Source organism: Pyrus communis, chromosome 7 (genome assembly GCF_963583255.1).
Source record: "Pyrus communis chromosome 7, drPyrComm1.1, whole genome shotgun sequence".
Classification (NCBI taxonomy): Eukaryota; Viridiplantae; Streptophyta; class Magnoliopsida; order Rosales; family Rosaceae; genus Pyrus; species Pyrus communis.
Window position 1 is genome coordinate 9,547,123 of NC_084809.1, and position 25,279 is coordinate 9,572,401.

The window sequence follows — 25,279 nt, forward strand, 5'->3', positions numbered from 1 at the left end:
AAAAGATTTATTATAAAATACAATAGCCATATTAATATATACAATATATTATGTATTAAATATATAGTTTTGAATTATTATTCTATATAAGTTAAAATAAAAAAAAATGTTTTAGTCATTATTTATTTTTATTATGAGAGTTCCTTATTATCATTACTATGATAAATTTTACTTAACATATTGTTGTCCAAAAGTATTTGTATAGGTAAGAACTAAGAAGACATATATACAAGTATAAAAAATGTGAAAGAATACATAAACACTCGTGATTCATCATTATTCCTCCACGAGTAGATAATGGTTACATTTACATTATCGTTTAGATTTTTAAAATCCCCCAAACCCTCATGAATAATATTTTATATTTGAGAGCAAAATTGATAATAATTATTGTATAAGTGTAAAAAATGTAAAAAAAAAAAAAAAAATACAAACGCTCATAGTGATAAACTTTACAACTTTCATGAAGGGATCAGCTTCGAAATCCAACACTATAATCTATAAATCTTAAATTTATATTTAACCGTCGATTGTCATTTACGCTTTATTCTTCTTACAAAATTTCATTTTTTTAATTTTCTTTTTTGAAAACATGATCATCTGGCAGATGTAAGAAGATGAACGGTTCAGATTTTTGATATCACATTTTGATATTTATGGTTAATTGAATTATGAGTCGATGTCATATAGTTTGTAAGAACTTTATAAATATCAAGCAAAATTTTCACTAACCGTAAAACTCTGAATATAATATCAACGATCCAAACCATTCATCTTCCTACATCCTCTAATAGATCATGTTTTCAAAAAACAAAATCTGAAAAACAAAATTTGATGAGAACAATGAAGCGTCAATGTAAACAACAATCAACAGTTAAATTTTGATCTATGATTTATATGATTATAGTGGCGAATTTCGAAGTTAAGCTCTTCATGAAAGTTGTAAAGCTTGTCATTATGAGCATTTATATATTTTTTACACTTCTACATTAATTAAAAAACTATTAAAGACTTTACTTAAATAACAGTCATAAGATAAATGAGAGTTAATCTGTATCGTTGGATTCTATTTCACTTATATTATCAGAACTTTTTTGGACGAAAAAACCCCTTCTCTATTCGAATATTTTCCAATTTTACCATTTGATCAATTTAGGTAAGCGAAAATATACTTAAAAGATAAATGTGTTTTTATGTTTTGGATGTGACAATATGGTATGTATATACTTATTTAGTATTATGTTCTTCATTTGATTATTTATTGGTTTAAGATATATTTTCCTTACCGGGTAACGGATTGGGTCATATTACCTGTTAATATTATCGAGTTGATTTTAGGTCGGGTCATTTTACCCGTTTATTTTAACGGGTGTTACACGACACGACCCGTTAAAATATCGGGTATGACACGAACATGGAAAACACGACACGAATGTCAGGTCTACGGTTAATAATAGAAAGGAATGAGGTCTGACTAGGATTTACGGCTCCTAATTTTGTGCAATTAAATTAAAGCGTTAATCCTGTTACCGTTCAGTGATATTTATCTATGTAAGTAGAAAGTTTTTACATTTTATTCTCGTCTATTGCAAGTTTCATATCGAATTACAACTAACTCATTGTTTGATTTAAGTTCACTATCAATGTAATTAACGTTTTACATATCAATTAATTCGTAGCGTATATGATTTCTTGGACTAAAGTTTTGTACATAAGTAAATAAGAAATCACATCAAGTAATACGTAAACTACTGTTTCATAGGGTATATGATTTATATGGTATAGTATTTTTCTACATTACATGTAGAATAACTAACTTCGGTTTTAATTTCTTAATTCTTTTTGGTCAAACAATTTAGTCTTTTTTTAATAGGAAAACTAATGAAAATGGCTTGAAAATTTTGAATTTTAACGATAAGAACAAAATAAAGAGTCAAGTGAATAGTATCATGATTGACTTTTTAGTGTAAAAATATGATTTTTCGTTAAAGTGAACAGTATCGAGAGCTTTTCGTTAAAGTTCCATTTTTTAATTCGTTTGGGTTTGTTAATCAGCTGTTAAGTACAAGTGATATTATTGTTCTAATCTATGGTTGGTTGAACAAAAAGATCCTAATCACCATGCACCCACAATATACTAGATATTTTTGTGTAATTTATTTTAATTTTTTTATCACTGGAGAATTAGTATGGCTCAACCAACAATTCTTATAATAACAGAATATGTTGCCTTACATGGAGGTGTCTTCCGTTGGGATACTATTGATCTAGAGTTTTTATTTAATGTTCTTGCTAAAGATGTAAACGTTTATATTAGAATTTAATAAAGTTTACCATTTGACAAAAAACAAAAAACAAAAAAAAGATCCTCTCCAGATCCCTTCCACCAATCCGGGACCTTGAAATTGGATCAAACTGTTTTAGGTTCTTATAACTTTTAAAATGAGTCTCATGTTTTTAGCCGTTGAATCAAATTTCAATTATCATACTTGAATCATTTTCATATTAAACTGTGACAATATTAATTTATTATTTTTAAATTATTGTATCTTATGTATTATTAGTTTGTATATGGCATGGCAAGAGAGATTAATTAATTCTAGAGGATAGGGATAGTTGTGGTGATGATTATGATGCCAATTAAGGTTTCACAACTTGTAGGAGCTGATCATCTAGGCCTTCCCTCTTTAGTATCTTACCTTACACATAACCACTCCAATTAGTTAACGGTGGCAAGTGGTGCTCTTGGTTTCAGAACTAGGCTTGTTGCACACTCAAGTTGGGTAGTCTGTGTTCCATGATCTCGCTTTAAGCGAGGTCTTGCCATAGGCGAGTTTGAGTACATACGTCAGAGTTTTGTATCGTCATTAGCATTCGGGAAACTGTCCCATTTGTTGTAAATGTTGGCACATTCAGGTGATGTATACAAAGTGAAACATTAGGTTTTTCGATTTGTTTGGAAGAAAAAACAAGGGACAAGAAAAGTATCTGTATTTCGAAACAATGGCGTAATGCGAGAAATGAAATTTAAATGTTTGGTCATAAGGACATTACACGGGTCAATAATCAAGCACTTCATCAGTGTCAATTACATTATTATAACAGAAAGATCATGCAGAAACACAGATTAGACTCCATGTCTGAAAGTTTTGGGCACAAAAAACCCCGTTATAATCACATCTATCAAATCGACGACAAAAACGAAGAAAACATCTGTGTAACACAAGCGCATGAGCAGTCCAACATCGCTCTCAACTCATGCTTCAGGTGTATCCGAACGAATAGCTGTTGGAAAGAACCAAAAACATACATAAGGATACGGGCTTGGCAGAATAAAAATTCGATTAACAAAGTTCAAAAATAAAATTACGGTGCAATCACATTCATGTTGTTCAAATCCTACATTCTCAAAGATAACGAAAATTTAAAACAAAATGAATATTAAGAACTCATAGTCATTCTGCAGAGTGCCTTGTATTTCCTTCATCGGTTAGCAGATCATGAAAAAATCAACACTCAGGAATAAAGACAACATTGGAAATAACAAGTCCAATTATCTATAATTTGAATTCAAAACCAGCCTTAAAATTGCATTATCTGGGATATTTTCTTCACTAATTACCAGATCCAAAAACGGCATGTCTTCCAATTAAGAAACAGTTCGGAGGACATTGAGAAAACATAGGACATCAACAAATAAAATCTAAATCCAAAATTTCATATTTCAGCCCACCAACAGTTCACAGTGGACATTTGATAACATACAACCAAAGCATAACCAGCACACCAACTTACAACGAACATGTACAACATCCACAACAGAAATCCTAGAATACATGAAATTACAGCCAGCAAGACAAAGTAACCAGAGAAACAAGTAGTTTCTTGATTGTTATCAACATCCCTAAAACATAGAAATGAAGTTTAAAAAGCCTTGTTTCAAGAACATTCCAAGAAATATAAATAAGAAGCCACACTGCCCGAAGGTGTTTCAGATTTTACATGTTGTAAAAGAATTTACATACGCATGCAACTATAGGAAACAATATTCTGTGAAAGAGTTCCTTCCAATCATGAGCTGTAGCTCAATAATAACCGTCCCTCTTCTGAGGGAGTTGTCCTGGGTTTAACTACTTATATGCAGGCAGCTGAACACCAAGAGGACTAGAGGAGTTCCTGAAGTACAACTAACTTAAAGCAACACAGTTAAGCGGACAATACCAAAGCATTGCAACTTATTTTCCAACATATGCTGAGATCACAAACTAAGGTCACTTTTATTTCCTCTTGGACCAAAAGATGAACTGCTCTAAGATGCATATAGATATCACCACTCTACACAAGAATATATCATCTATAAACAAGAAATGAGAAAACAAAATGTGGCAACCAATAAGATAAATCTGTTAATTAATTTCATCATGTTCCCTGTTTTTATCCTACTCTTTTGCTTCACAAGTTATACAGGCCTCTTAGAGCATACGATTATCCCCCAGCGAGTGCAGTCCCCGCGTTCCATTCTCCACACCCCCAAAAGAAAGCAACCAAAAAAAAAAAAAAAAAAAAAAACATCAGAAGCTACTAACAAATGATCCCAAATATCTTTAAAATTGCAGAAATGGGAGAATTGCCTCCGCACCCATTTAGGCTAACCATAAGGTGCAAAATTCAGAGACACGTTCTCATTTCACAAACACAATATGATCACAACATGTTTTCTTTGACATGGGTGGTTCTATGTATAACAGCCCATATTAATCTAAATGTTAACACCTTTGACAATTTCAAAAAATCTTAAATTTGATGAAAACTCACAACTTCAAATAATATTAATTCAATCAAATACATTTTAACCATTATTTCTCACACCGAAAGAAAAAATACTTGCCAAAAAATCCATCATCTGAGCCACTCATTTCACATCAAACTAACTACACAACCCAACATTGTAAATTGAATTCAATCATCCCATCAAGAGATTAAGTCTCATTTGACAAAAGAAAAACCAAAATTTCACTTCATCTAAAATAATCCCCAAATCCTAAACGGCACACGATAATGCCCCACAAGTTATACAGGCATCTTGCTTGGGTCTTACTACAACTTAAGTTATCCGGTCCTCTTGCAGCACAGGATAATGCCCCATCAAGTGCAGTCCTAGCATTTCCCGACTAAAATCATATGCATTCTCTCCGTAACCAAAAGAAAACAATAGGAAGAAAGATCTGCAGCTACTAACAAATGTTCTCAAATGTCTTCAAAATACACAGAGAGAATTGCCTCAGTACCCAGTTGCGCTAACCACAAGATGCAAAGTTCAAAGACACATTCTCATTTCATAAACACAAACTAAGTGATCGTAATGTGCTTTACTTGACGTCGGTGGTTTTAACTATAACAACCCAGATTTATCTAAAAATTAACACCTTTGAAAATTTCAAGAAATCTTAAATTCGACGAAAACTCACTATTCCAAATAATCTTAATTCAATCAAATGCATTTTCCCCAGTTTTTGTCACACCCAAAAGAACAAAACTTTACAAAAATTCCAACATCTGAGCCACTCATTTCACATCAAACCAATTACACAACCCAACATTGCAAATTGAATTCCATCAGCCCATGACAAAATTAAATCTCATTTGACCAGAAAAACCCTAAATTCTAATCGCACAGATTGAAATCAACGACTAACAACGATCAAAAGATGCGATTTTTAACATCCAAATCAACAAAAAATCACGGAAATGGAAACCCAAGATCTGAAATCCGAAAGAGAAATGAATGGACGAGCTTACTGGGCTTCTCAGGCTTGCCTTCAGCCCACTTGGAGACGGCGAAGTGTACCCTCTCGCGAGAAATGGCTTCGGTCTTGTAAGGCTCCTTGAGGCAATTCCGAACCAGATTCGCACAGATGTTGGAGTAGGTGATGTAGGTCATACCGGCTGCGCGCCAAAACGGTGCCGCTGCGTTCGACGACATTGGCTTTCTCTGGTTTTCGTTCGCTCTCTCGCTCTGTGTCAGTCAACGTGACCTAGACGAAGCACCCCTTTAACTTGCAGTGGTAGCTCCCGCAAGGGCTTTGTCTATAGGCCCGATCGAGTTTTATTTTTCGTGAGGCCATTAGAGAAGGCCCAATAATCTGTCAAAGGGCCAATGATCTGTCAATTCTAGTAAGGGTGGTCGGGGTCGGATTTGGTTCGATTTAGTCCTCAAACTACTAGCATAGATGAACCAAACCAATCAGTTTAGTGATCACTTTGGTTCGATTATTTCATTTCATGTAATCAATCGAAGTTTATATTATGAAATGGGATTTTCTAGACGGCGATTTACCGCAATAGCGAAAAGTAATTATGTTTATACACTATTGTGCGGATTCAATCTCCACTGATCTCTCTTCCCCCTAACAACCAACAATTTAACTCACTAATACTATTGTTTGTCAAAAAGAAAAACAAAAAACACAAGATTTCGCAACATTAATGAACAATAGTTGCAAAAATTGTTTAACATGGTTTTTTTTTTTTTTTTTTGGAAGAAGAGTATGATATTTCATTTATTGAAAAAAAATTACAAATACATATTATGAAAAATTCGGCCCCAAAAAGGGTCCTAAAAACTAGATCTGAAAATGGTATATGAAAGTATCACTAGTCACAAAGCAATAAGTAGACTTCAAGAACTTGTCGGGAACAACAAGATTACACAAGTTCATAAAATCATTAAACCATGTGTTACACAAAGATCATGTGAAAACAAAATCCACAAATCATATTGGGACAAATAGTACGATGCCAATGAGTCTAATCACATCACCTAATCATTGTCATGATCCTAGAACACCAAGTGAAGTAGATCTAGCAAATCAAATTACTCCACCCTTCACACGTAGCTCCAAATTTTGGAGCTGTAGCACACCAAAGAGAAATCAAACTAGAAAAATCTCCTAAAGAGAGAAATCAAAATCGAACTCCAAGAACCTTTCTGAAAATTATTAAACTTAAACAAAATAAAAGGATAAAACCATGTCACCGCTCCACATCCTCCAGACATTCGAGAGCCATAACACTACACCCGCTAAACCCATAACATCGTACTGGCTAAACCTAATCCCAACACAATCCAACATGTTCCCTGGCTTTCAACTTCAACCCCATATCAAAAGTGATAACTCGATCTAAAATTTTGTGTTTACTGTGTGCTTGGGCCAAAATATGACAACTATCATGACGACAATTCTACACCAAAATAAATCAAGGGTTCTTTAGATATAGACCCTTACAACTCTTATTTCCTAGATAAAACCCCGTCTAATTCTAAACATCTAAATAAAACCCAAATTTGAAAAAGACTGTCAAGTAAAAAAGTAATTGACCTTTTATTACCAAATATTTACAGCTTGTGCCACAATATTCAAATCAAATCAATAAATGTCATTACTCACCTTAATTATGATGAACAAATCATTATTGCAAGTACTACTATACGTTCAAATATATATATATATATATATATATATATATATGCATAGTGCTAACATATATGTTAAAGTAATTAATTTACTTTTATGTAAATTTATGATTAGCAAATAATATATATATTTTGTAAGTAAATTAATAATGAATCAAATAACATTACATTGCTTTATTTTGTAAGTAAATTAATTTTGAATCAAATAGCATTCTTTTGTTATGTAGATATTTTATTTTATATGTATCAATATCATATATATATTTGGCACATTTTATTATTATATGTACAAATAATAGGTAAATTAGTATTAAACAAAATAATATTGTTTTATTATGTAGGTAAATTAGTTTGCATGTATTTTGCATATATGGGTTTGTTATTATGTAGGTAAATTGTGAGATCCCACATCGCCCAGGGGAGTGATCCTTATATGTATATTCCCATCCCTACCTAGCACGAGGCCTTTTGGGAGCTCACTGGTTTCGGATTCCGTAGGAACTCCGAAGTTAAGCGAGAAGGGGGCTAGGGCAATCCCATGATGGGTGACCCACTGGGAAGTTGCTCGTGAGTTCCCAAAAAACAAAACCGTGAGGGAATGGTAAGCCCAAAGCGGACAATATCGTGCTACGGTGGTGGAGCGAGCCCGGGAAGTGATCGGCCCCGGGCCGGGATGTGACAATTTGGTATCAGAGCCAATCCCTGGCCGGAAATGTGCCGACGAGGACGTCGGGCCCCTAAAGAGGGTGGATTGTGAGATCCCACATCGCCCAGGGGAGTGATCCTTATATGTATATTCTCATCCCTACCTAGCACGATGCCTTTTGGGAGCTCACTGGCTTCGGGTTCCGTAGGAACTCCGAAGTTAAGCGAGAAGGGGGCTAGAGCAATCCCATGATGGGTGACCCACTGGGAAGTTGCTCGTGAGTTCCCAAAAAACAAAACCGTGAGGGAATGAAGCCCAAAGCGGACAATATCGTGCTACGGTGGTGGAGCGAGCCCGGGAAGTGATCTGCCCCGGGCCGGGATGTGACATAAATTATTTTTCATGTATTTTACATATATTGGGTATATTATTATTATTATTTTTAAGCAATCTAACATTTTAAAATTTTAATAGTAGGTGCACTATTTGAATCAAATGTTTCTTTTTTAGGTAAATTATTTTGCATGAATTTTACATATATCAGGCATTTATATATATATATATATATGTGTGTGTGTGTGTGTGTGTGTGTGTGAAATAATTTACCTACATTAATATGTAAAATATAATTTTATTGACTTAATTAAGCATGTACAATAACATATATTAGACATGTTTTATGTTATTATATATTAGGCAATGAATTTATAACATTAATGTTTTTTTTTTTTTTTTTTTTTTTTGTAAAATCATTAATTCTCCCTTACCATCCATCCACATTGTACATCCCGGTCCAAGTCCCCACCACATTCATTTGCCCGCTCCACCATTGTAGCATGATATTGTCCGCTTTGGGCTCCGACCACGCCCTTACGGTTTTGTTTCTGGGAACTCACACGATAACTTCCCAGTGGGTCACCTATCATGGGAGTGCTCTCGTGCGCTACTCGCTTAACTTCGGAGTTCTTGTGGAATCCGAAGCCAGTGAGCTTCCAAAAGGCCTCGTGCTAGGTAGAGATGGGAATATACATATAAGGCATAGAGGATCCACTTCCTTGGGCGATGTGGGATGTTACACACATGGCATTAATTATGTACATCAAACATTCAAATATGGTTTATCAAAAAAAAAAAAAATTCAAATAAGGATATTTTAGGCATCCAAATTTTTTTATATGTGTGAAGTCAAGCATAATTAATGAATTTGTTGATGTGGAATCTAGTCAATAAGTTTTATTCAAGTAAAAAACTTATGTCAGATTTTATATGGAGAAAATTAAATTTTAAGGACTAAAATCATATTTTTGGATAAAGAAAACAGAAAATAAGAGAAGGAAGAGACCCATAATGATTATCAAGAAGATTGCCTCCAACCTTAAAACCAAAGGCAGGAGCCGACAACAAAAATTGCTCTACAATAAAGATGGAGAAATCGTGAGAGAGATATGTCGATAAATTGATGATTACGTTTTTTTTTTTTGGGTATTAAATGATTGATGTCAATGTAAGAGTTGACCATTGATAGATTTTCATTCACGTACCAAAACAAATAAAATAATTTAGGTGGTATGGTTCAGTTTTACAATCCATTAGTGATAGACCAGGGTCTCTTGAGTTAAATCTCACATCTAGAGGTTTATTGAGATCTACGTAGGGACAATATCAGTGTATGTCATTCTTTTATTTAACATTATTGTCTAATGATATTTCCATCTGCTTCGTAAGAGGTTCACAAGCAATACTAATTTAATATAAAAATATTTGGTGAGCCGAGCTTGATACCTAGTTATGGTTGTTCCATGTATTAAGTAAGAGGTCTAATAAGGAAAATCACACCTTAAGAGGTTTCGAATAAATTTTTTACACTGCCAATAATTAGTTAATTATAGATGAATTCTTTAAGATTATCTTCTAATTCTTTCCTTTTCGTTTTACTTATTGCCTACATTTGGTGACCGAAGTGACCTTGCGAAGATCACACCTTGACACTTTATATTGTTCCAAAGTCAATATGATTTTACGCATTAGCAAAAATAACGGCGTAAAGATCAAATTCATAGCTGTAACAAAAAAGAAAAAGGCTGTGATCATAATTTCTTTTGCAAAGTTTTATTAGTTGAGGATTTGGGTACAACTCAATTAAAAGATAAATGGGAATGAAACTAGGGTTTGCCCCATCTCTCTGTTTATTCATGGTAGCCATAGGGCAGGTTTACATGTTTGTAGAGGGATGCGGGGGAAGTTTACACTCATTATTTGGATCACAGTAACACATGTTTTTTCCATCTCTGTTCAGGTGGCAAAATCCACAATATATTGCGCCACTCATATGTTTCTTGCAGTAAGTGTCGCAAGGTGAGAATCTTTCACATGGCCCGATTTCATATGGGAGGATTTTTGCTAAGACGTAGCCTGCAAGTTCAATACCAATCATTTATGTTATGACCAACGTTATCTGCACTACATGTACTGTTTATGGGTTCATTTGGATTTGTTTTTTAAATAACTGAAAACGCTTTTAGAGAAAATGTTTTTTGGTTCCAAAAGCATTTAAAGTTCTTTCTGCAAGAATCACTAGTAATGTGCTTCTTCCAGGAAGCACTTTAAGTGCATTTCTAAAATTTACTTGCATTTTTACTAAGGATTGGTTCTAAAAACAATTTCACCAAAAATGCTTTCAGTTATTTAAAAAGTACATTCAAACGAGCTCTATATTGATCAGAGTATATCATTGATAAAAAGTAGTGTTGATCGCAAAAGAATTCCTTTACTTACCTGAGCTCAAAAGAAAGAAGGTAATGCAAAATAGCACCGAAAAACGTCCCACAAAGCTGACGGAAGCCATATTATCGAACAGATTCGTTAATATTGTTTGTTTTCTTGGTCTTTTTGCTATGTTAGTAGAATGTGATGGATGACTGAATCAGAGAGCTTTGTATTTATAGCACATTAGATTTTCATGTTGCAAGACTACTTTTGGAAATGAAAATCTTGTTCTAATTTATGAAGGTAATAAATTAAAATTTGCATCTCCACTAAATCTTTGCATTAAATTTAGGATTATATAAAATCCTCTGTATACGTAATATATGGAGATTAATAAAAATTCCTCCTTATTAGTGTTGATTAGTTAATGGGATTTTAGATTTTAGATACATTTATTATTTATAAAATTACCATCCGAAGTTCTCTACCCATCCATAATGTATCTTTTTTTGTGCCCTAATCATAGTAAGTGTAACATCCCACATCGTTCAGGGAGTGGATCATGTAAGCCTTATATGTAAATTCACATCTCTACTTAGCACGAGGCCTTTTGGGAGCTCACTGGCTTCGGGTTTCATCGAAACTCTGAAGTTAAGCAAGTTCCCACGAGAGCAATCCCATGATGGGTGATCCACTGGGAAGTTCTCGTGTGAGTTCCCAGAAACAAAACCGTGAGGGCGTGGTCGGGGCCCAAAGTGGACAATATCGTGTTACGGTGGAGTCGAGCCTGAGATGTGATGGGGGCCCGGGCGGGGATGTGATAATAATAGATAAAAGAGTGATTTTGTATAAAATCAATACAAAGTTAAATATTAACAATATTTATGTTGATTATAAATATATCAATCATGTATTGTAATACTTAAATGCATCTAAAATAAACAAAAATTACAAAATCTGCCATTACAACTGACACCCACTTCAACTTATAGTTTTATATTTTGATTAATTTTTCTATCAACAATATTGTGTACACAAACATGTTTTTCAACCAGCAATATTGTGTACACAAACATGGGTTATCCATCCAAATTGGGATTTGATTTTATCTTTCTTCTTCTAGGTTGTGCTCTTATTTACTCCATTTTTGCGAATATTCACTCTTACGAGACAATTTTTCCCAGGGGAAGAAATGACAATTTCAAGAACGTCGTTAATCAGCATTGATACATCCGCTCTTGTCTCATAAGTGAAGTATGTTAATCTGTTGCATGCCTCAAGCATAACAAATATATAGGTTCCAAACTTTGAAATCCCCAAATGTGGAGATTATAGAGTTCAAGCACCATTTAAATGACTATCCATAGTAATTTATAATTCAATTCTCTAAGTAATTCATCTTTATTTGTTTGTCATGACAATAGACTTCTCGAAGAGGCACTTGTACCCAAGCATTGAGAATACTTATAAATAAGCAGGCGCTTGAAAATGAGAATTGTTGGATCACAAACTGATGATACTTAATTATTATGATCATGGGCTCGTTTGGAAGTGTTTTTAAAATTACTGAAATCGCTTGTAGAGAAAATGATTTTGGATTCTAAAAGCACTTGAAGTGCTTTCTAGAATAAACATCAGTTATGCGCTTCTTTTAAGAAGCATTTCAAGTGTTTTTCTGGGATTCACTTGCATTTTTACTAGGGATTGGTTACAAAAATATTTTCACTAAAAATGCTTTCAGTTATTTTAAAAGCATTTCCAAACAAGCCCTATAGTAGCTACTTATATCATCAAGGACTATTCAACCAAGTTTTGCTATTAATGTCGACAAAGTAAAAAGTTCACCAAATTGAAAAGAGACAAATTCCATTTTTAAGAGTAATTGAAAAACGTGGAATAAGGGCCTATAGTTTATACCCCAAATGTCATTCTTGGGTGTTTATAATGAGTGAATAAACTCACTAATATGGCATGATGCTTCATAGTAGAGACATGAGTATGTTTGTCATCATATATGTAACCATATTTCTATAAATACAAGGTTTCTTTGGATAGAGATTTATGGCATATGGAGACTGCATACTAACCACTTGAGAATTTATTGTCGAAGAAATTTCTTAAAGAATGAAAATGCCGTGAAATCTTTATCAAAGATTTCAAAGAAAGATCCCAAAGCTCAAAGTATGTACTCAGTAGTCGGTACCAATACATTGTACTCTGTATAAATTTGGTATAAATTGCCTCAATGAGTACTCTTATTAGTTCAAACTAAATTTACATTGTTGCAATATACTGTTAAAGAATTCACATAATTGTATAGTAATATCGAAAGCCTTATGAGGCTATTTTTATACATGGCTTATATTCGCCATGAGACTTAGTGAAGTGGTTTTTTTTTATTCAGCTTGTATATTTTTTCTTTTAGGATTTCTCTAACCTTTACAGGTATACAAAAAGCTATTGTCAACTGCTGATAAACTCATGCGCTTCTCAGGATCAAGTTCTACCTAAGTTCAATTTCTTGAAAACAAAAGTCACATTACTTCAAACTTGATAAAGATGGCTAGTCGAATGAGGGTTTACTATCATTAGGGGTAGACACTTATCCAGCGAAGTTATTCATTAGGGGGAGTCTCAATTATATGCTGCAACTGAAATATAAGAGTGATGTGCTCATTTCTCTTCGACTAGAATTTTATCCCACTGGTTTTTCCTGACAAGGTTTTAGTGAGGTTGCATTATTGGCGTCCAACACCTTACTAGGGTTGGGTTCGGTTGGCAAAACATGCCAAATTTCTTGTGCCACCTGCCAGCGATATATACACAATTACCAAAAATCAGTTACTGTCAACCAACCTGTCTTCTTGTGGCTACAAAAAATCGGTTCAGCCAAAATTATTGGCTGGTTCGATTGGTAAATAGCACAACCGATGGTTTGCGAATAATCTACAAAAACAACAGCTCAAGATCATGCACCAACCCAAAAAAGAGAAAAAGAAGTTGATGTAGCAAATTTTCAATTGATGATAAGCCAACATAATCATGACTTAACAAATTAAAATGAAAATCAAATCAAAACTTAATAAGCCAAGAACAATGTCAGCAAACATAATTCAAATAGTTATAAGTTCACAAACTCAAAAGTCTAACTAATATAATTGTTTAAATTCAATTGTAGCGACTAATGCATAAACAAAAAACTCAAAATTCAAAAGTATGGTTCTGGTTATAAGATTCCCTTATTATAATCCCAAAACAAATAACTTCTTGTTTTGATAATGCAACATCACTGAAGTTGTGACATCCCACATCGCCCAGAGGAGTGATCCTTATATGTATATTTCCATCTCTACCTAGCATGAGGCCTTTTGGGAGCTCACTGGCTTCGAGTTCCGTCGGAACTCAGAAGTTAAGCAAGAAGGAGGCTAGAGCAATCCTATGATGGGTGACCCACTAGGAAGTTGCTCGTGAGTTCCCAAAAACAAAACCGTGAGGGAATGGTAAGCCCAAAGCGGACAATATTGTGCTACGGTGGTGGAGTAGGCTCGGGAAGTGATCCGCCCTGGCCGAGATGTGACAATTTGGTATCAGAGCCTAACCCTAGTCGCGTGTGTGCCGACGAGGACGTCGGGCCCCTAAGGGTGGTGGATTGTGACATCTCACATCGCTCAGGGGAGTGAACCTTATATGTATATTCTCATCTCTACCTAGTACGAGGCCTTTTGGGAGCTCACTGACTTCGGGTTCCGTCGGAACTCTGAAGTTAAGCGAGAAGGAAGCTAGAGCAATCCCATGATGGGTGACCCACTGGGAAGTTGCTCGTGAGTTCCTAAAAACAAAACCGTGAGGGAATGGTAAGCCCAAAGCGGACAATATCGTGCTACGGTGATGGAGTGGGCTCGGGAAGTGATCCGCCCCGGCCGGGATGTGACAGAAGTAGCAACAACCAATGCATGTGAAATCTTCCATGAATCAATTCTTCGAAGCACTTGGAATTGATGTTCCTGCTTAAGATGTAGAACCATCATCTATTTCAATTGAAATGTTATATAAAAAATGTATGATTAGAATAAGAAGTAATATTGAATAATAAATTAAAAATATCAATAAACACTGGATTGAAGTACTATAATTAGAATTAGAAAAAATATAGCAATACTTACATTTTTCCAGTTCTTCACATGTCAAGCATGTAAAAAATACCTAAAATATGTAAATAGAAAGAAAAAAAAAAAAATATATATATATATATATATATATATATATATATATATATATATATATATATTGGTAGGTATGGCATACCGACGGTATACAAAATCCAATACCAAAGCCAAACCATTGATTGTCAGTTCAGTATAATGCCAACCGATTATGAAAAAATGTCAAAATTATACCATACCATTATGAACCGACCGGTATGGTTTGGTCAGTAAATCGATTTATCGCAAAAAATTTCACCCCTACACCTTACCAATATTTCTTAAAATGTGCTCGATTTTTCTCCCTCATTTTGGTTTTGCCCTACTAGGTTTCTAAGCAAGGATTTATCAAGGCAACTACCACTAATTGGTGAACATCCAAGTGAAAGTGTTGTAAATAATATTTATTATGTGGTTGTTCACTTTTGGGTAAGTATGTAATATGTAGTTAGTTAAGACCTTTTTCATGTAAATTTCAAGCCTATAAATAGGCACTCTAATGAGAAGGAAGACGTTCTGAAGGTCAACTACAAATAGAGACACCTCGCCTCCAGCTGTTGTTGAGAGCTAGTTCTTCTTGTTCTTGGAAAAAAGAGTAATCCACATTGGGCGACTAAAGGCTTTCACTCCTAACCTTCTTGTTTGTAAGCATTGGGAGATAGATGTAAGTTCCAAACAAGCCATTTCTTAGATAGCTTCGTGCCTATTCCTGTTAAAGTATTCTACGGGCAGCTCAACCAAAGTACGTCAACTTAAGCCTTTTCCACTTAAGTATCTAAATATGTTGAATCAATGGATGCCGGCGTACTTTCTCCTCCTAATCCCTGTACATTATCTCTTGCTCTACACATTATTTCTAACACAGTGTTGCATTGGTGGGCGTAGTAATATTCTTCTTTCCTTCCTACTCGATATTGACTGAGGAGATGAATCGTATACATGATTTTGTTTATGTTTATATGTAGACCTGTAAACGGGTCGGGTTTATTAGGTTTGGGTCAGGTTCAATCCGACCCGTTAAGTTAATAGATCACTTGAACCCAACCCGTTAAGCTAACGGGTCACCTGAACCCGACCCGTTAAGCTAACGGGTCACCCGTTTCACCCGTTAACACCTGTTAATAATAATAATAATAATTTTTTGCATAAAGTTTATTTTTTGTTATTAAGACTTTACTGAAATTACTAAAACATCCTCAACTAACGGGTGCTAACGGGTTGACTCAAAGTGATCCGTTATTTAACGGGTTCACCCGTTAGCGACCCGACCCGTTAAACATCCATCCAAATACTAATATTAACGGGTCGGATCGGGTCGGGTCCAAAATGCCAGGTTTATTTATATGGATAAATATTCGCAATAACTTGAATTCCAAAACTCTTTCTTTCACAATAAAATAAAATAATAAATAAATAAAATTACAAAACTCTTTGAAGGAGTAGAGAGATGTTAGGTATGTATTACTTGGAAATATTGAAATTGAGCCTTGGACTCGATTACCAGAAAACTGGTCCCAACACATCCTCTCTCTCAACAGATGATGAAATAATTACACTAAATCATTTGAATTATGTAAAAGGAGATTCGAACCTGGCTAAGTTTGCAACATATTCTTTCATTTGAAACCATTTTTCTTTTCAGTTTCTTTCAGAATTTGCCTTCATTTCACTTCAAACTTTTTTTGGTCATTTTTTTACACGTGATCACAAATCAAATTTCTTCTTATTAGTGATGTTTTAGTGGGCTGATCATGTTGACCAAAATGTTAATTTGAACGTTAAGCTAAAGCAACACCCAACAGCGATGACTCGTAGGAATGCTGAGTACTCCAGTTTTAAATTACAAATTTGCCCACATGAATTGCATTGTCTTTACTGGTGAGTTCATAATATAACTGATTTATTCATCAAAATGAAAATTAAAAATTGATTTTTTAGTCAAGATGGTCTCTGAAATTGACAGAATTTTTCACTTTTGTCCACTATCAGTCGTTTTGGTCATTTCGTGAAAATTTCCTTTAAATAAGTCATTTCGTGAAAATTTCCTTTAAATAAGGATAAAATGACAAAAGTACCCTCATTTTTTGTCAAATCATTTGGCCTATTATTTATTAATTTGAGGGTATTTTTGTCATTTTGGTCCTTATTTAACATAATTTTTCACGGTATGACCAAAATGATTGATGGTGGATAACCACTTCTATTAATTCAAAATCTCAGGGACCACAGTGAGGAGTTATGTCAACCTTAGAAATTATTTTGGCTATAAAGCTTAAAAAACATATACAAAAAGAAAAATTATAATACAAGTTAATGTCTCCAAAGTCATACAAGAAAGGTGCTTTAGTTTTAAGAAAACCCACATTCCACAGTAATGAGATACAATAATATACTTTTATTGTATTTACTGGTACATTTACTTCTCTAGCTACCATTTGCATTACTGCATTTATTGAAGGATAATTTTCTCTCAATTGAGTAAAATGTAAAACTACAATAATCTAGGGCTGAAAACTTTTTCCAAAAATTCCCAACCAAACAAAAAAAATTCCGATCTCATACTGAAAATTCTCAACCGATAATACCGAAATTTTCGGGACTCCATATTGAACCGATCCTGAGCTTTCGGTACGGAAATTGGGATTACATATTCAATGGTTCAGGAATTCCGAACCGAAAAAATATATTTATTTATTTATTTTGATTGCATGCATGTTTAATTTAAGTAGTTTGATAGTAGATTATATTAGAAATAGAAGTATGAAATTAAGTAGTTTGAAACTTTGGAACGTCAATTTAACTTGGTATGAATGAATTGTTATTTCAATTGGTATATAATTTCAAATTTGTATGAGATAAAAAGCCTAAATTTTAATAAATATGAAATTGAGCAACAAAATTTCAGGCCAAAAGCCCAAATTTTTGCCCTTAGTCCAAAATCTCTAATTTTAGCCTAAAAACCCAAAATCAAATCCCGAAATATCAAAAATATTTTGGCTACCCTAAAAATTAGGAATACCAAATTTTTGGTTTGGAATTGGTCTTCAAATTCTCACCCCAAAATTTTCAGTTTAGGCTTCGGGATTCCATTTTTGGTTTGGGATCCCATACCAAACCACCCCCTACAATAATCAACTAGCCGTTAGTTCAATGGTGATTGTCTCCACTCGGTTGGAGAGGTTGGACTCGTATAAATATGAGTACGGTACATATACTTATGATGATGAGTACAATAAACCAATATTAGAAGCGCAATTTAAAAAAAAAAATCTTTATAAACATTTCATCGTTTGTTAATTAACAATAATCAAAATGAAAAATTAAGATTATAGTAGCAACCTAAAGAACATCAATACAATTTAGAAATGGGAAGAAACTAGTACTGGTTGTACAACTTAACCATTGCATTTTCTTTCTCTCGTTGCATGATGAAAGCGCAAAGAACAAAAAGCATGCACTCAAACATAGCCGTCCAATACAAACTGAAACTTAAGACGAAAATGCAATGAAGTCTTCCTAGTATATTAATATAAGTTTTTTTAATAAACTAGTGAAATCAAAAAAATATTATTATCCAATATACTAACCATCTCCACTACAGTATGATTCGAGACGCAACATATTAGATTATAGAGAGTCAAATAAATTTTTGGTTTTTTCATTTTTTTCGTGATGAGGAAATTTTAAAGATATATGTAAATTAAGAGTATAAAAACATAATTCGAAGTGCGACTCAGCGTTATTAGTTTTACTGATAAACTGACTCTAATTTAAAACATATAACTTGCTTAGAAAGAATCTTAATCTCCTACTACTTCTAGACACAGTCAAGTTTGTCGAGCAAACTTCATGATTGTGATATATGAACATGATGAACAATCTTTTTATTGCTTTACATGAGAAAGAAGACCTAAAAGGATTTTTCTTGTATTTTTTTAAGACCACCGACACAATGTGTGCGTGTGTGTGAGTGTGTGTGGTTTGCCAACAGATTGAGGTTAATTTTAAGACTTGGGATCTGCATTGTCTGTGGCCATTCCACTTTCTTGTCCTTTTTTATAAAATGGATTATATTCTGGTTAAAGTTAAAATTATTTTAATCACATGCTCATCTTCCTCATTGTCTGCAACCTTAATACAAATTCCATACACCAATACCAACAAACTGCTCTCTTTCTTTAACAAGAAGATGGCTGTCAGGGATTTTCTAGTGTATTATATGTTTTTTAACGCTTTAACTGTTAAATTTTTATTTTCAGATATAATAATTAAGATCTAACAATTAAAAATTCAAAGTATACAACACTCCAGAACACTATACTCTAAAATTTATACGGAGTAAGAAATTTAGTGCAATATTTTTTCTTTTCAAAAATCGATATTCTAATATACTTTGAAGTACATAAAAAAAAACTCAATAAGAGCTGAATACATTGTTATAGTTAATTATCTTAACACGTAGTTATCGAGGGATTTAATTATGGCTCATTATAACCTTCGTCATCACTTTATTGTATTTACTGTCTGATTTTAGAAACTATTTAATTCCAGTCCAGCAATGGGTAATACGTGGAAAGGCAACGTTGTGTCTCGGTTTTGTTTCTATAATAGTGGATTAATCAAGCGACTGTTGATGACCCACATGGATTAAACGTTTAACAAAATTCTTATATAAAAAAAAAAAAAAAAAAAACATTTCCCCACAAAAGTAATTTCCCATTTCTGGTAGCTTGTGGAGCTTCATCATATGTTAGTCAGTGTTCAAAGAGACCATTCACGCACACACACTCTCTCTCTCTCTCTCTCTCTCTCTCTCTGCCTTTCTGCATTGCTGCATTTGGTTTGAACTGGTTTTTGTCAAGTTGTTGCTGTTTTTGATCGATTCTTTTGTACCTGTCCTCAAATGTGTTTGTGAGTTTTCTCACTTTTGGTTTCTAGGTTTTAATGTTTTGTGCCAAATTTTCAGTCTTTAGTGCTGGTTCTGCTTTATGTGCTCAGTTCTGAAATGGGTTTTTAAGATTTTCAATGTTGGGATCTGGCTTCTGTAGATTTACTGTTCATAGTTGGATTTCTGTTTTTTTTTTACTACTTCAGAAGTTAAAGTTTGAAGCTTGAGAGCAAAAAATGGCTCCAAGCTTAAATTTTTCAAGGTGGTGGGGAAAGGAGAGTACAAGTAAGGGAAATCCAGTGGTGGTAACAATGGAGAACCCTAATTACTCAGTGTTGGAGATAAACGGTCAAGATGAAGTTTTGAGGCCAGTTGATAAGGACAGAGGGAAGAATGCTAAGCAATTTACATGGGTTTTGCTTCTAAAAGCCCACAAAGCAGTTGGCTTTGTTTCTTGGATTGGAAACATCGTTTGGTCATTGCTTGGTTCAATTAAAAAAAGATTGATTTTTGGGACTGTGGAGACTGAGAAATCTGGGAAGGGGAGGATTTTGTATAGGGTTATTATGGTGTTCTTAGTGATGGCTTTGGCTTTTCTGGCTTTTGAATTGATAGCTCACTTCAAAGGTTGGCATTTGCATATCCCACAGAGTTTGGAGATTAGAGGATGGCTTCACTCGGTTTACTTTTCGTGGTTGGAGTTCCGGGCCGGTTACATTGCTCCTGCAATTCAGGGTTTGACTAACTTCTGTGTTGCTCTCTTCTTAATCCAGTCCGCCGACCGGATGCTGCTGTGTTTAGGTTGCTTCTGGATCAAGTTTAAGAAGATTAAGCCAAAGTTTGAAGTTCCATTGAAGTCAGACGATTTGGAAGCTCCAGGATGCAATTATCCGAAAGTTCTTGTCCAAATTCCTATGTGTAATGAGAGAGAGGTAACAATCCAATTCTTTTTCGAGTTGTTGTTCGATAAAATTACTAACTTGGTTTGGTCCTTTCAGTTCAAATATAAGTAACTTTATAATTGGAAAGATTATTAAAAATGTGTATAACTGTAGAAATTGATGTTTTACTGTTTAGTAGTTTTCATAGGTCATTCATTCTGTTGGCGACAACGAATGTAACAAAAAATGTATATATAGGTATATGAACAATCTATTTCAGCAGTCTGCCAACTCGATTGGCCGAAAGAACGCTTGCTGATTCAAGTTCTGGACGACTCTGATGATGAGAGCATACAATGGTTAATTAAGGGGGAGGTAGCCAAGTGGAACCAAAGGGGTGTCAATATCATCTATCGCCATCGTTTGGTCAGAACCGGTTACAAAGCTGGAAATCTCAAGTCTGCAATGAATTGTGATTATGTAAAGGACTATGAGTTTGTTGCAATCTTTGATGCCGATTTCCAGCCAAACCCTGACTACCTCAAGCTCACAGTTCCCCATTTTAAGGTGGCTAGATCTCATTTAGCTCTTTCTCTATGGTTTCTAGCTATTTCTGCTTTAGGTGACTGATTTTTGTGTGTAATTCTAACTTATGTGGTAGGACAATCCTGAACTCGGGTTAGTTCAGGCTAGGTGGTCTTTTGTCAACACAGATGAGAACTTGTTGACACGCCTCCAGAACATTAATTTGTGCTTCCACTTTGAGGTTGAACAGCAGGTTAATGGGGTTTTCCTCAATTTCTTTGGTTTCAATGGTACTGCTGGAGTTTGGAGAATCAAAGCACTTGAAGAATCTGGAGGCTGGCTCGAGCGTACAACAGTAGAAGACATGGATATAGCAGTTCGTGCCCATCTTTGTGGTTGGAAATTCATATTCCTCAATGATGTCAAGGTTACCTTACCTGATCCTATCCTATGTTCAGTTTCCGACTATTTGGATTCTTCGTTACCTATTTTGTACCTTATCAGAAGCCATTTTCCATGTTGCGAATAATATGGTCAAATGATTTCTCAAGTTTAAGAAACTGATTTTTCAGGTCCTTTGTGAGCTTCCAGAATCTTATGAAGCTTACAAAAAGCAACAACATCGTTGGCATTCTGGTCCCATGCATCTTTTCCGTTTGTGCCTTCCAACAATTATTAGTTCTAAGGTAATGTTGCAATTTGATTCTTCTCTTTGATCAATGTATTGCCCTGAATCAGACCGTTCTGAGAATAACTCTACAAAATGCCATATTGCAGATGAAGTTCTGGAAGAAAGCAAACTTGATACTACTATTCTTTCTTCTTAGGAAGTTAATTCTCCCATTTTATTCTTTCACATTGTTCTGCATAATTCTTCCTCTGACAATGTTTGTCCCCGAAGCCGAGCTATCCATGTGGGTTATCTGCTACGTGCCCGTATTTATGTCATTCATGAACATTCTTCCTTCCCTTAGATCTTTCCCCTTCATTGTCCCTTACCTCCTGTTCGAAAACACAATGTCCGTGACCAAATTCAACGCTATGGTTTCCGGTTTGTTCAAGTTGGGGAGCTCGTACGAATGGGTTGTCACCAAGAAGGCAGGTCGGTCATCAGAGCCGGACCTGCTAGAATTAGAGGAGAGGGAAACAAAGGCGATGATTCACCCACAACTCTACCGAGGAACATCAGATAGTGGCCTCTCGGAGCTCAACAAATTAAACGAACATCAAGAAGCCGCTCCGAAACCTCCTCCTGTGAAGAAACTGAACAAGATATACAAGAAAGAGCTAGCTCTGGCTTTCTTACTGCTTACTGCTGCACTTAGGAGCCTCCTATCAGCACAAGGAGTCCACTTTTACTTCCTTCTATTCCAAGGTGTGTCATTTTTACTGGTGGGTCTTGACCTAATTGGTGAGCAGATGAGATAGAGATTTGAGGTAAAAAAAATCATGGTAAAAGTTAAAAATAAAGGGTGAATAAGAGAATGCTTGGTGTCCAAGACTGGAACAGGTAGATGCAAAATAGCTCCTCATTAAAATTGCCCATATAGATTCTTTTCTAGCTATTTTTTTGTCCTTGTGAATTTTTTTTCTTGGTTTATTTGTGACATACGAAAATTATCGGTGAGTTTTATTTACGTATAAGAATGTAGGCCTTTCACAGTTTTATCCTATGTATTGCTGCTTCTGTGTGGAGTGTTCTTAGAGGAGCCAGATAGGTTTGTTAATTGTTTGAACTTTCAGATTTTACACATGTATAACTCTGTATATTGCATTAGTTGAATTGATACCGCATTCTCTCTCTCTCTCTCAATTTTTTCCCGAAAAAGCGATATTTTAAACTATTGTAATTTAAGAGGAAGGAAAATCGAACTCTGGTGCAACCAGACTCTATTGCATTTGTCCATTTGTAAAAGGAGTTTGTCTCTTGGGAAAAAAAGGGCGAGCAAAAAATAGTGTCGGCAGGCAACGGGGGTGCCTTTAAGTATGCCCTGCTTATGGACATTGAACCCCACAGATCCGTCCTAATTATCTTGCCACTAGTGCTAATAAAGGGTTTCTGGTTGTGGATGTGTGCCAATCCCTGTTGCGATAAAGGGACGAATGATGGTGGTAGTAGATGCACAAAGAAAAAGAAGCCCTACCTCATGGAAGCCGTGTGGACCTCTCATCACCCACTTCCAATGCATTCATTTTCTTGTGATTTATATTTGAACACTTTTGAAGCGAAATATTAATATGCTTTGGTGTATACTATATATCTGGACTTTTTGCAAATAAATTTTAGCTGTTAGATTTTTAATTGCAGATCTAAGGATAAATAATTCATGTATAGAAGATACAACGGAGCGTAGTAGAAAATTTTCACTTTGAATTCAACTTTTGCATTTGTTTGCCCAAGTTTGACTGATGTTTTGTTTTGCTAAAATGACCAAAATACCCCTCCCATCATAAATAGATTATGGGGTTACAACCGCCCAAGGACAATGTGTTACATGAAGATGAGAGGCAAAGAGATCCTAAAGTAAAGCATCAAAAGATCCCCAAATAAATGCATATATAAGTAGGTTGATGGGGTGTCATGCTTATCTTTTGATTCTTTTATATGCTGTGTGGAAGATTATAAGGAAATGGGGGGCTCTAATTCTATTGCTTAATTAAAGAAAGAGTTGGAAATGAATTTGCAAGAATAGTCAATTTTTTGTGGCATTAGAGAGAATCGAATCCAGAATCTTGAACTTTTCTCGCCACTTGAGAATTGGGGTAACCCAAAGACTTAAAACTTTCCTCTATTCATCCCCTGGACCTTGAACTTTCCTCGACACTTAAGAATTGGGGCAACCCTAAGACTAAAAACTTCCCTCGATTCATGTTGAAACAAACTTTTTGTTTCCTTTATGTCAAAAAAAAGCTTTGGATTTCCTTGCCTTCCCCCATTGACATTCTTTTTCTTCTTTTGAATACAACGAGATGTGAACCTACTTCTTCCTTTCATCCTCACAAACCATAAACTTTACTAACTATTACCGAAGTAAAAATGTCACTTTTTTTTTTGTAATCCTTGTGCTATGATTGTTCGAGATCGAAAGCGTCAAAAGCAATAAGATGGGAAAATACTAGCACTAGTCGCACATGCATCCAGATTGATCTTAGCCGTCCATTGTAGCATGCACTCCCCATTACGAGGAGGACATGGTCAGCTTCCCTTCCAATTTATAGTGTGGAGACAAAGCTGGGGGACCTGCAAAACAAGCTAAATAACAAAATGAGGATTTCGATTCGATTCATTCTTTGTAAGTTGCAGAATAATGGGTCCGTTTTACTCTAGTCAATATTACATTGAAGAAAATTATAAAGTTTCCACAAAAGGTGACAAACTGATGATTTGATAACTATTTAGTTTTTACTTTTATTTTAAACTGAAAATAAAAAACGGAAATTCATTTTTTCCGAGGTTTCAAAAAAGGAAGTAATTTTCATACATCATTTTAATCTTTTACACACCCATGTTTAATCATGACTATTGCATTTAATTTATTCAATCCGATAACTATAAATAAAGAGGGATGTGTGAAAAGCTAAAAAAGGCGTGTAAATGTCACTTAGTAGTACGGTATAATATTCCTCTTCACTTGTATGTGAGAGGCTTAGGTCCGATTTTCGCCAATGGCAAATTTGAATCATATTATTGCTAGCCCATTGTAAGGCTTAACTCACATCCCCACCCCCTTCGTGTAGATAATATCATTTGTTAAAAAAAAAAAAAAAGTGTGAAAATCACATCATTTTCAAAATTTAGCTTTCAATTTTTCTTTTCTTGAAAACTGAAAATAATTCCAAAATAATAAAAACTGAAACAGTTAGCAAACGAGTTTAAATAAATAATTTTATGTGAACAAATTAAATAAATAAATAATACAGAAATACAGAATCAAACACATGGAGCCATTAAAGAAG

The 25,279-nt window shown here is 34.5% G+C and overlaps 2 protein-coding genes across 2 annotated transcripts; one reads left to right on the forward strand and one right to left on the reverse strand.

The window, feature by feature from the left end:
• Nucleotides 1–3,012: 3,012 nt before the first annotated feature.
• Nucleotides 3,013–6,052, reverse strand: LOC137739501 (ATP synthase subunit epsilon, mitochondrial-like). Its single transcript, XM_068479091.1, has 2 exons — nucleotides 5,800–6,052; nucleotides 3,013–3,285 (listed from the first exon to the last, which is right to left on the reverse strand). Exons 1-2 carry the CDS (start codon nucleotides 5,981–5,983, stop codon nucleotides 3,257–3,259), a joined length of 213 nt encoding a protein of 70 aa, XP_068335192.1. The 5' UTR covers nucleotides 5,984–6,052; the 3' UTR covers nucleotides 3,013–3,256.
• A 13,771-nt stretch (nucleotides 6,053–19,823) lies between these two features.
• Nucleotides 19,824–23,116, forward strand: LOC137739938 (probable xyloglucan glycosyltransferase 5). Its single transcript, XM_068479693.1, has 6 exons — nucleotides 19,824–19,939; nucleotides 20,123–20,848; nucleotides 21,056–21,364; nucleotides 21,459–21,749; nucleotides 21,895–22,008; nucleotides 22,100–23,116. The coding sequence occupies exons 2-6, from the start codon at nucleotides 20,153–20,155 to the stop codon at nucleotides 22,748–22,750; spliced, it is 2,061 nt and encodes a 686-aa protein (XP_068335794.1). The 5' UTR covers nucleotides 19,824–19,939; nucleotides 20,123–20,152; the 3' UTR covers nucleotides 22,751–23,116.
• Nucleotides 23,117–25,279: the final 2,163 nt, after the last annotated feature.

What these genes read in the sequence shown, in the direction of transcription:
- LOC137739501 (XM_068479091.1), bottom strand. Translation starts at nt 5,983, where the DNA reads ATGTCGTCGAACGCAGCGGCACCGTTTTGGCGCGCAGCCGGTATGACC. An exon ending in AGGCAAGCCTGAGAAGCCCA is followed by an intron (nt 3,286 to 5,799) that starts GTAAGCTCGTCC and finishes TCTTTCCAACAG; the next exon opens with CTATTCGTTCGGATACACCT.
- LOC137739938 (XM_068479693.1), top strand. Translation starts at nt 20,153, where the DNA reads ATGGCTCCAAGCTTAAATTTTTCAAGGTGGTGGGGAAAGGAGAGTACA. An exon ending in CTATGTGTAATGAGAGAGAG is followed by an intron (nt 20,849 to 21,055) that starts GTAACAATCCAA and finishes ATGTATATATAG; the next exon opens with GTATATGAACAATCTATTTC. An exon ending in TCACAGTTCCCCATTTTAAG is followed by an intron (nt 21,365 to 21,458) that starts GTGGCTAGATCT and finishes CTTATGTGGTAG; the next exon opens with GACAATCCTGAACTCGGGTT.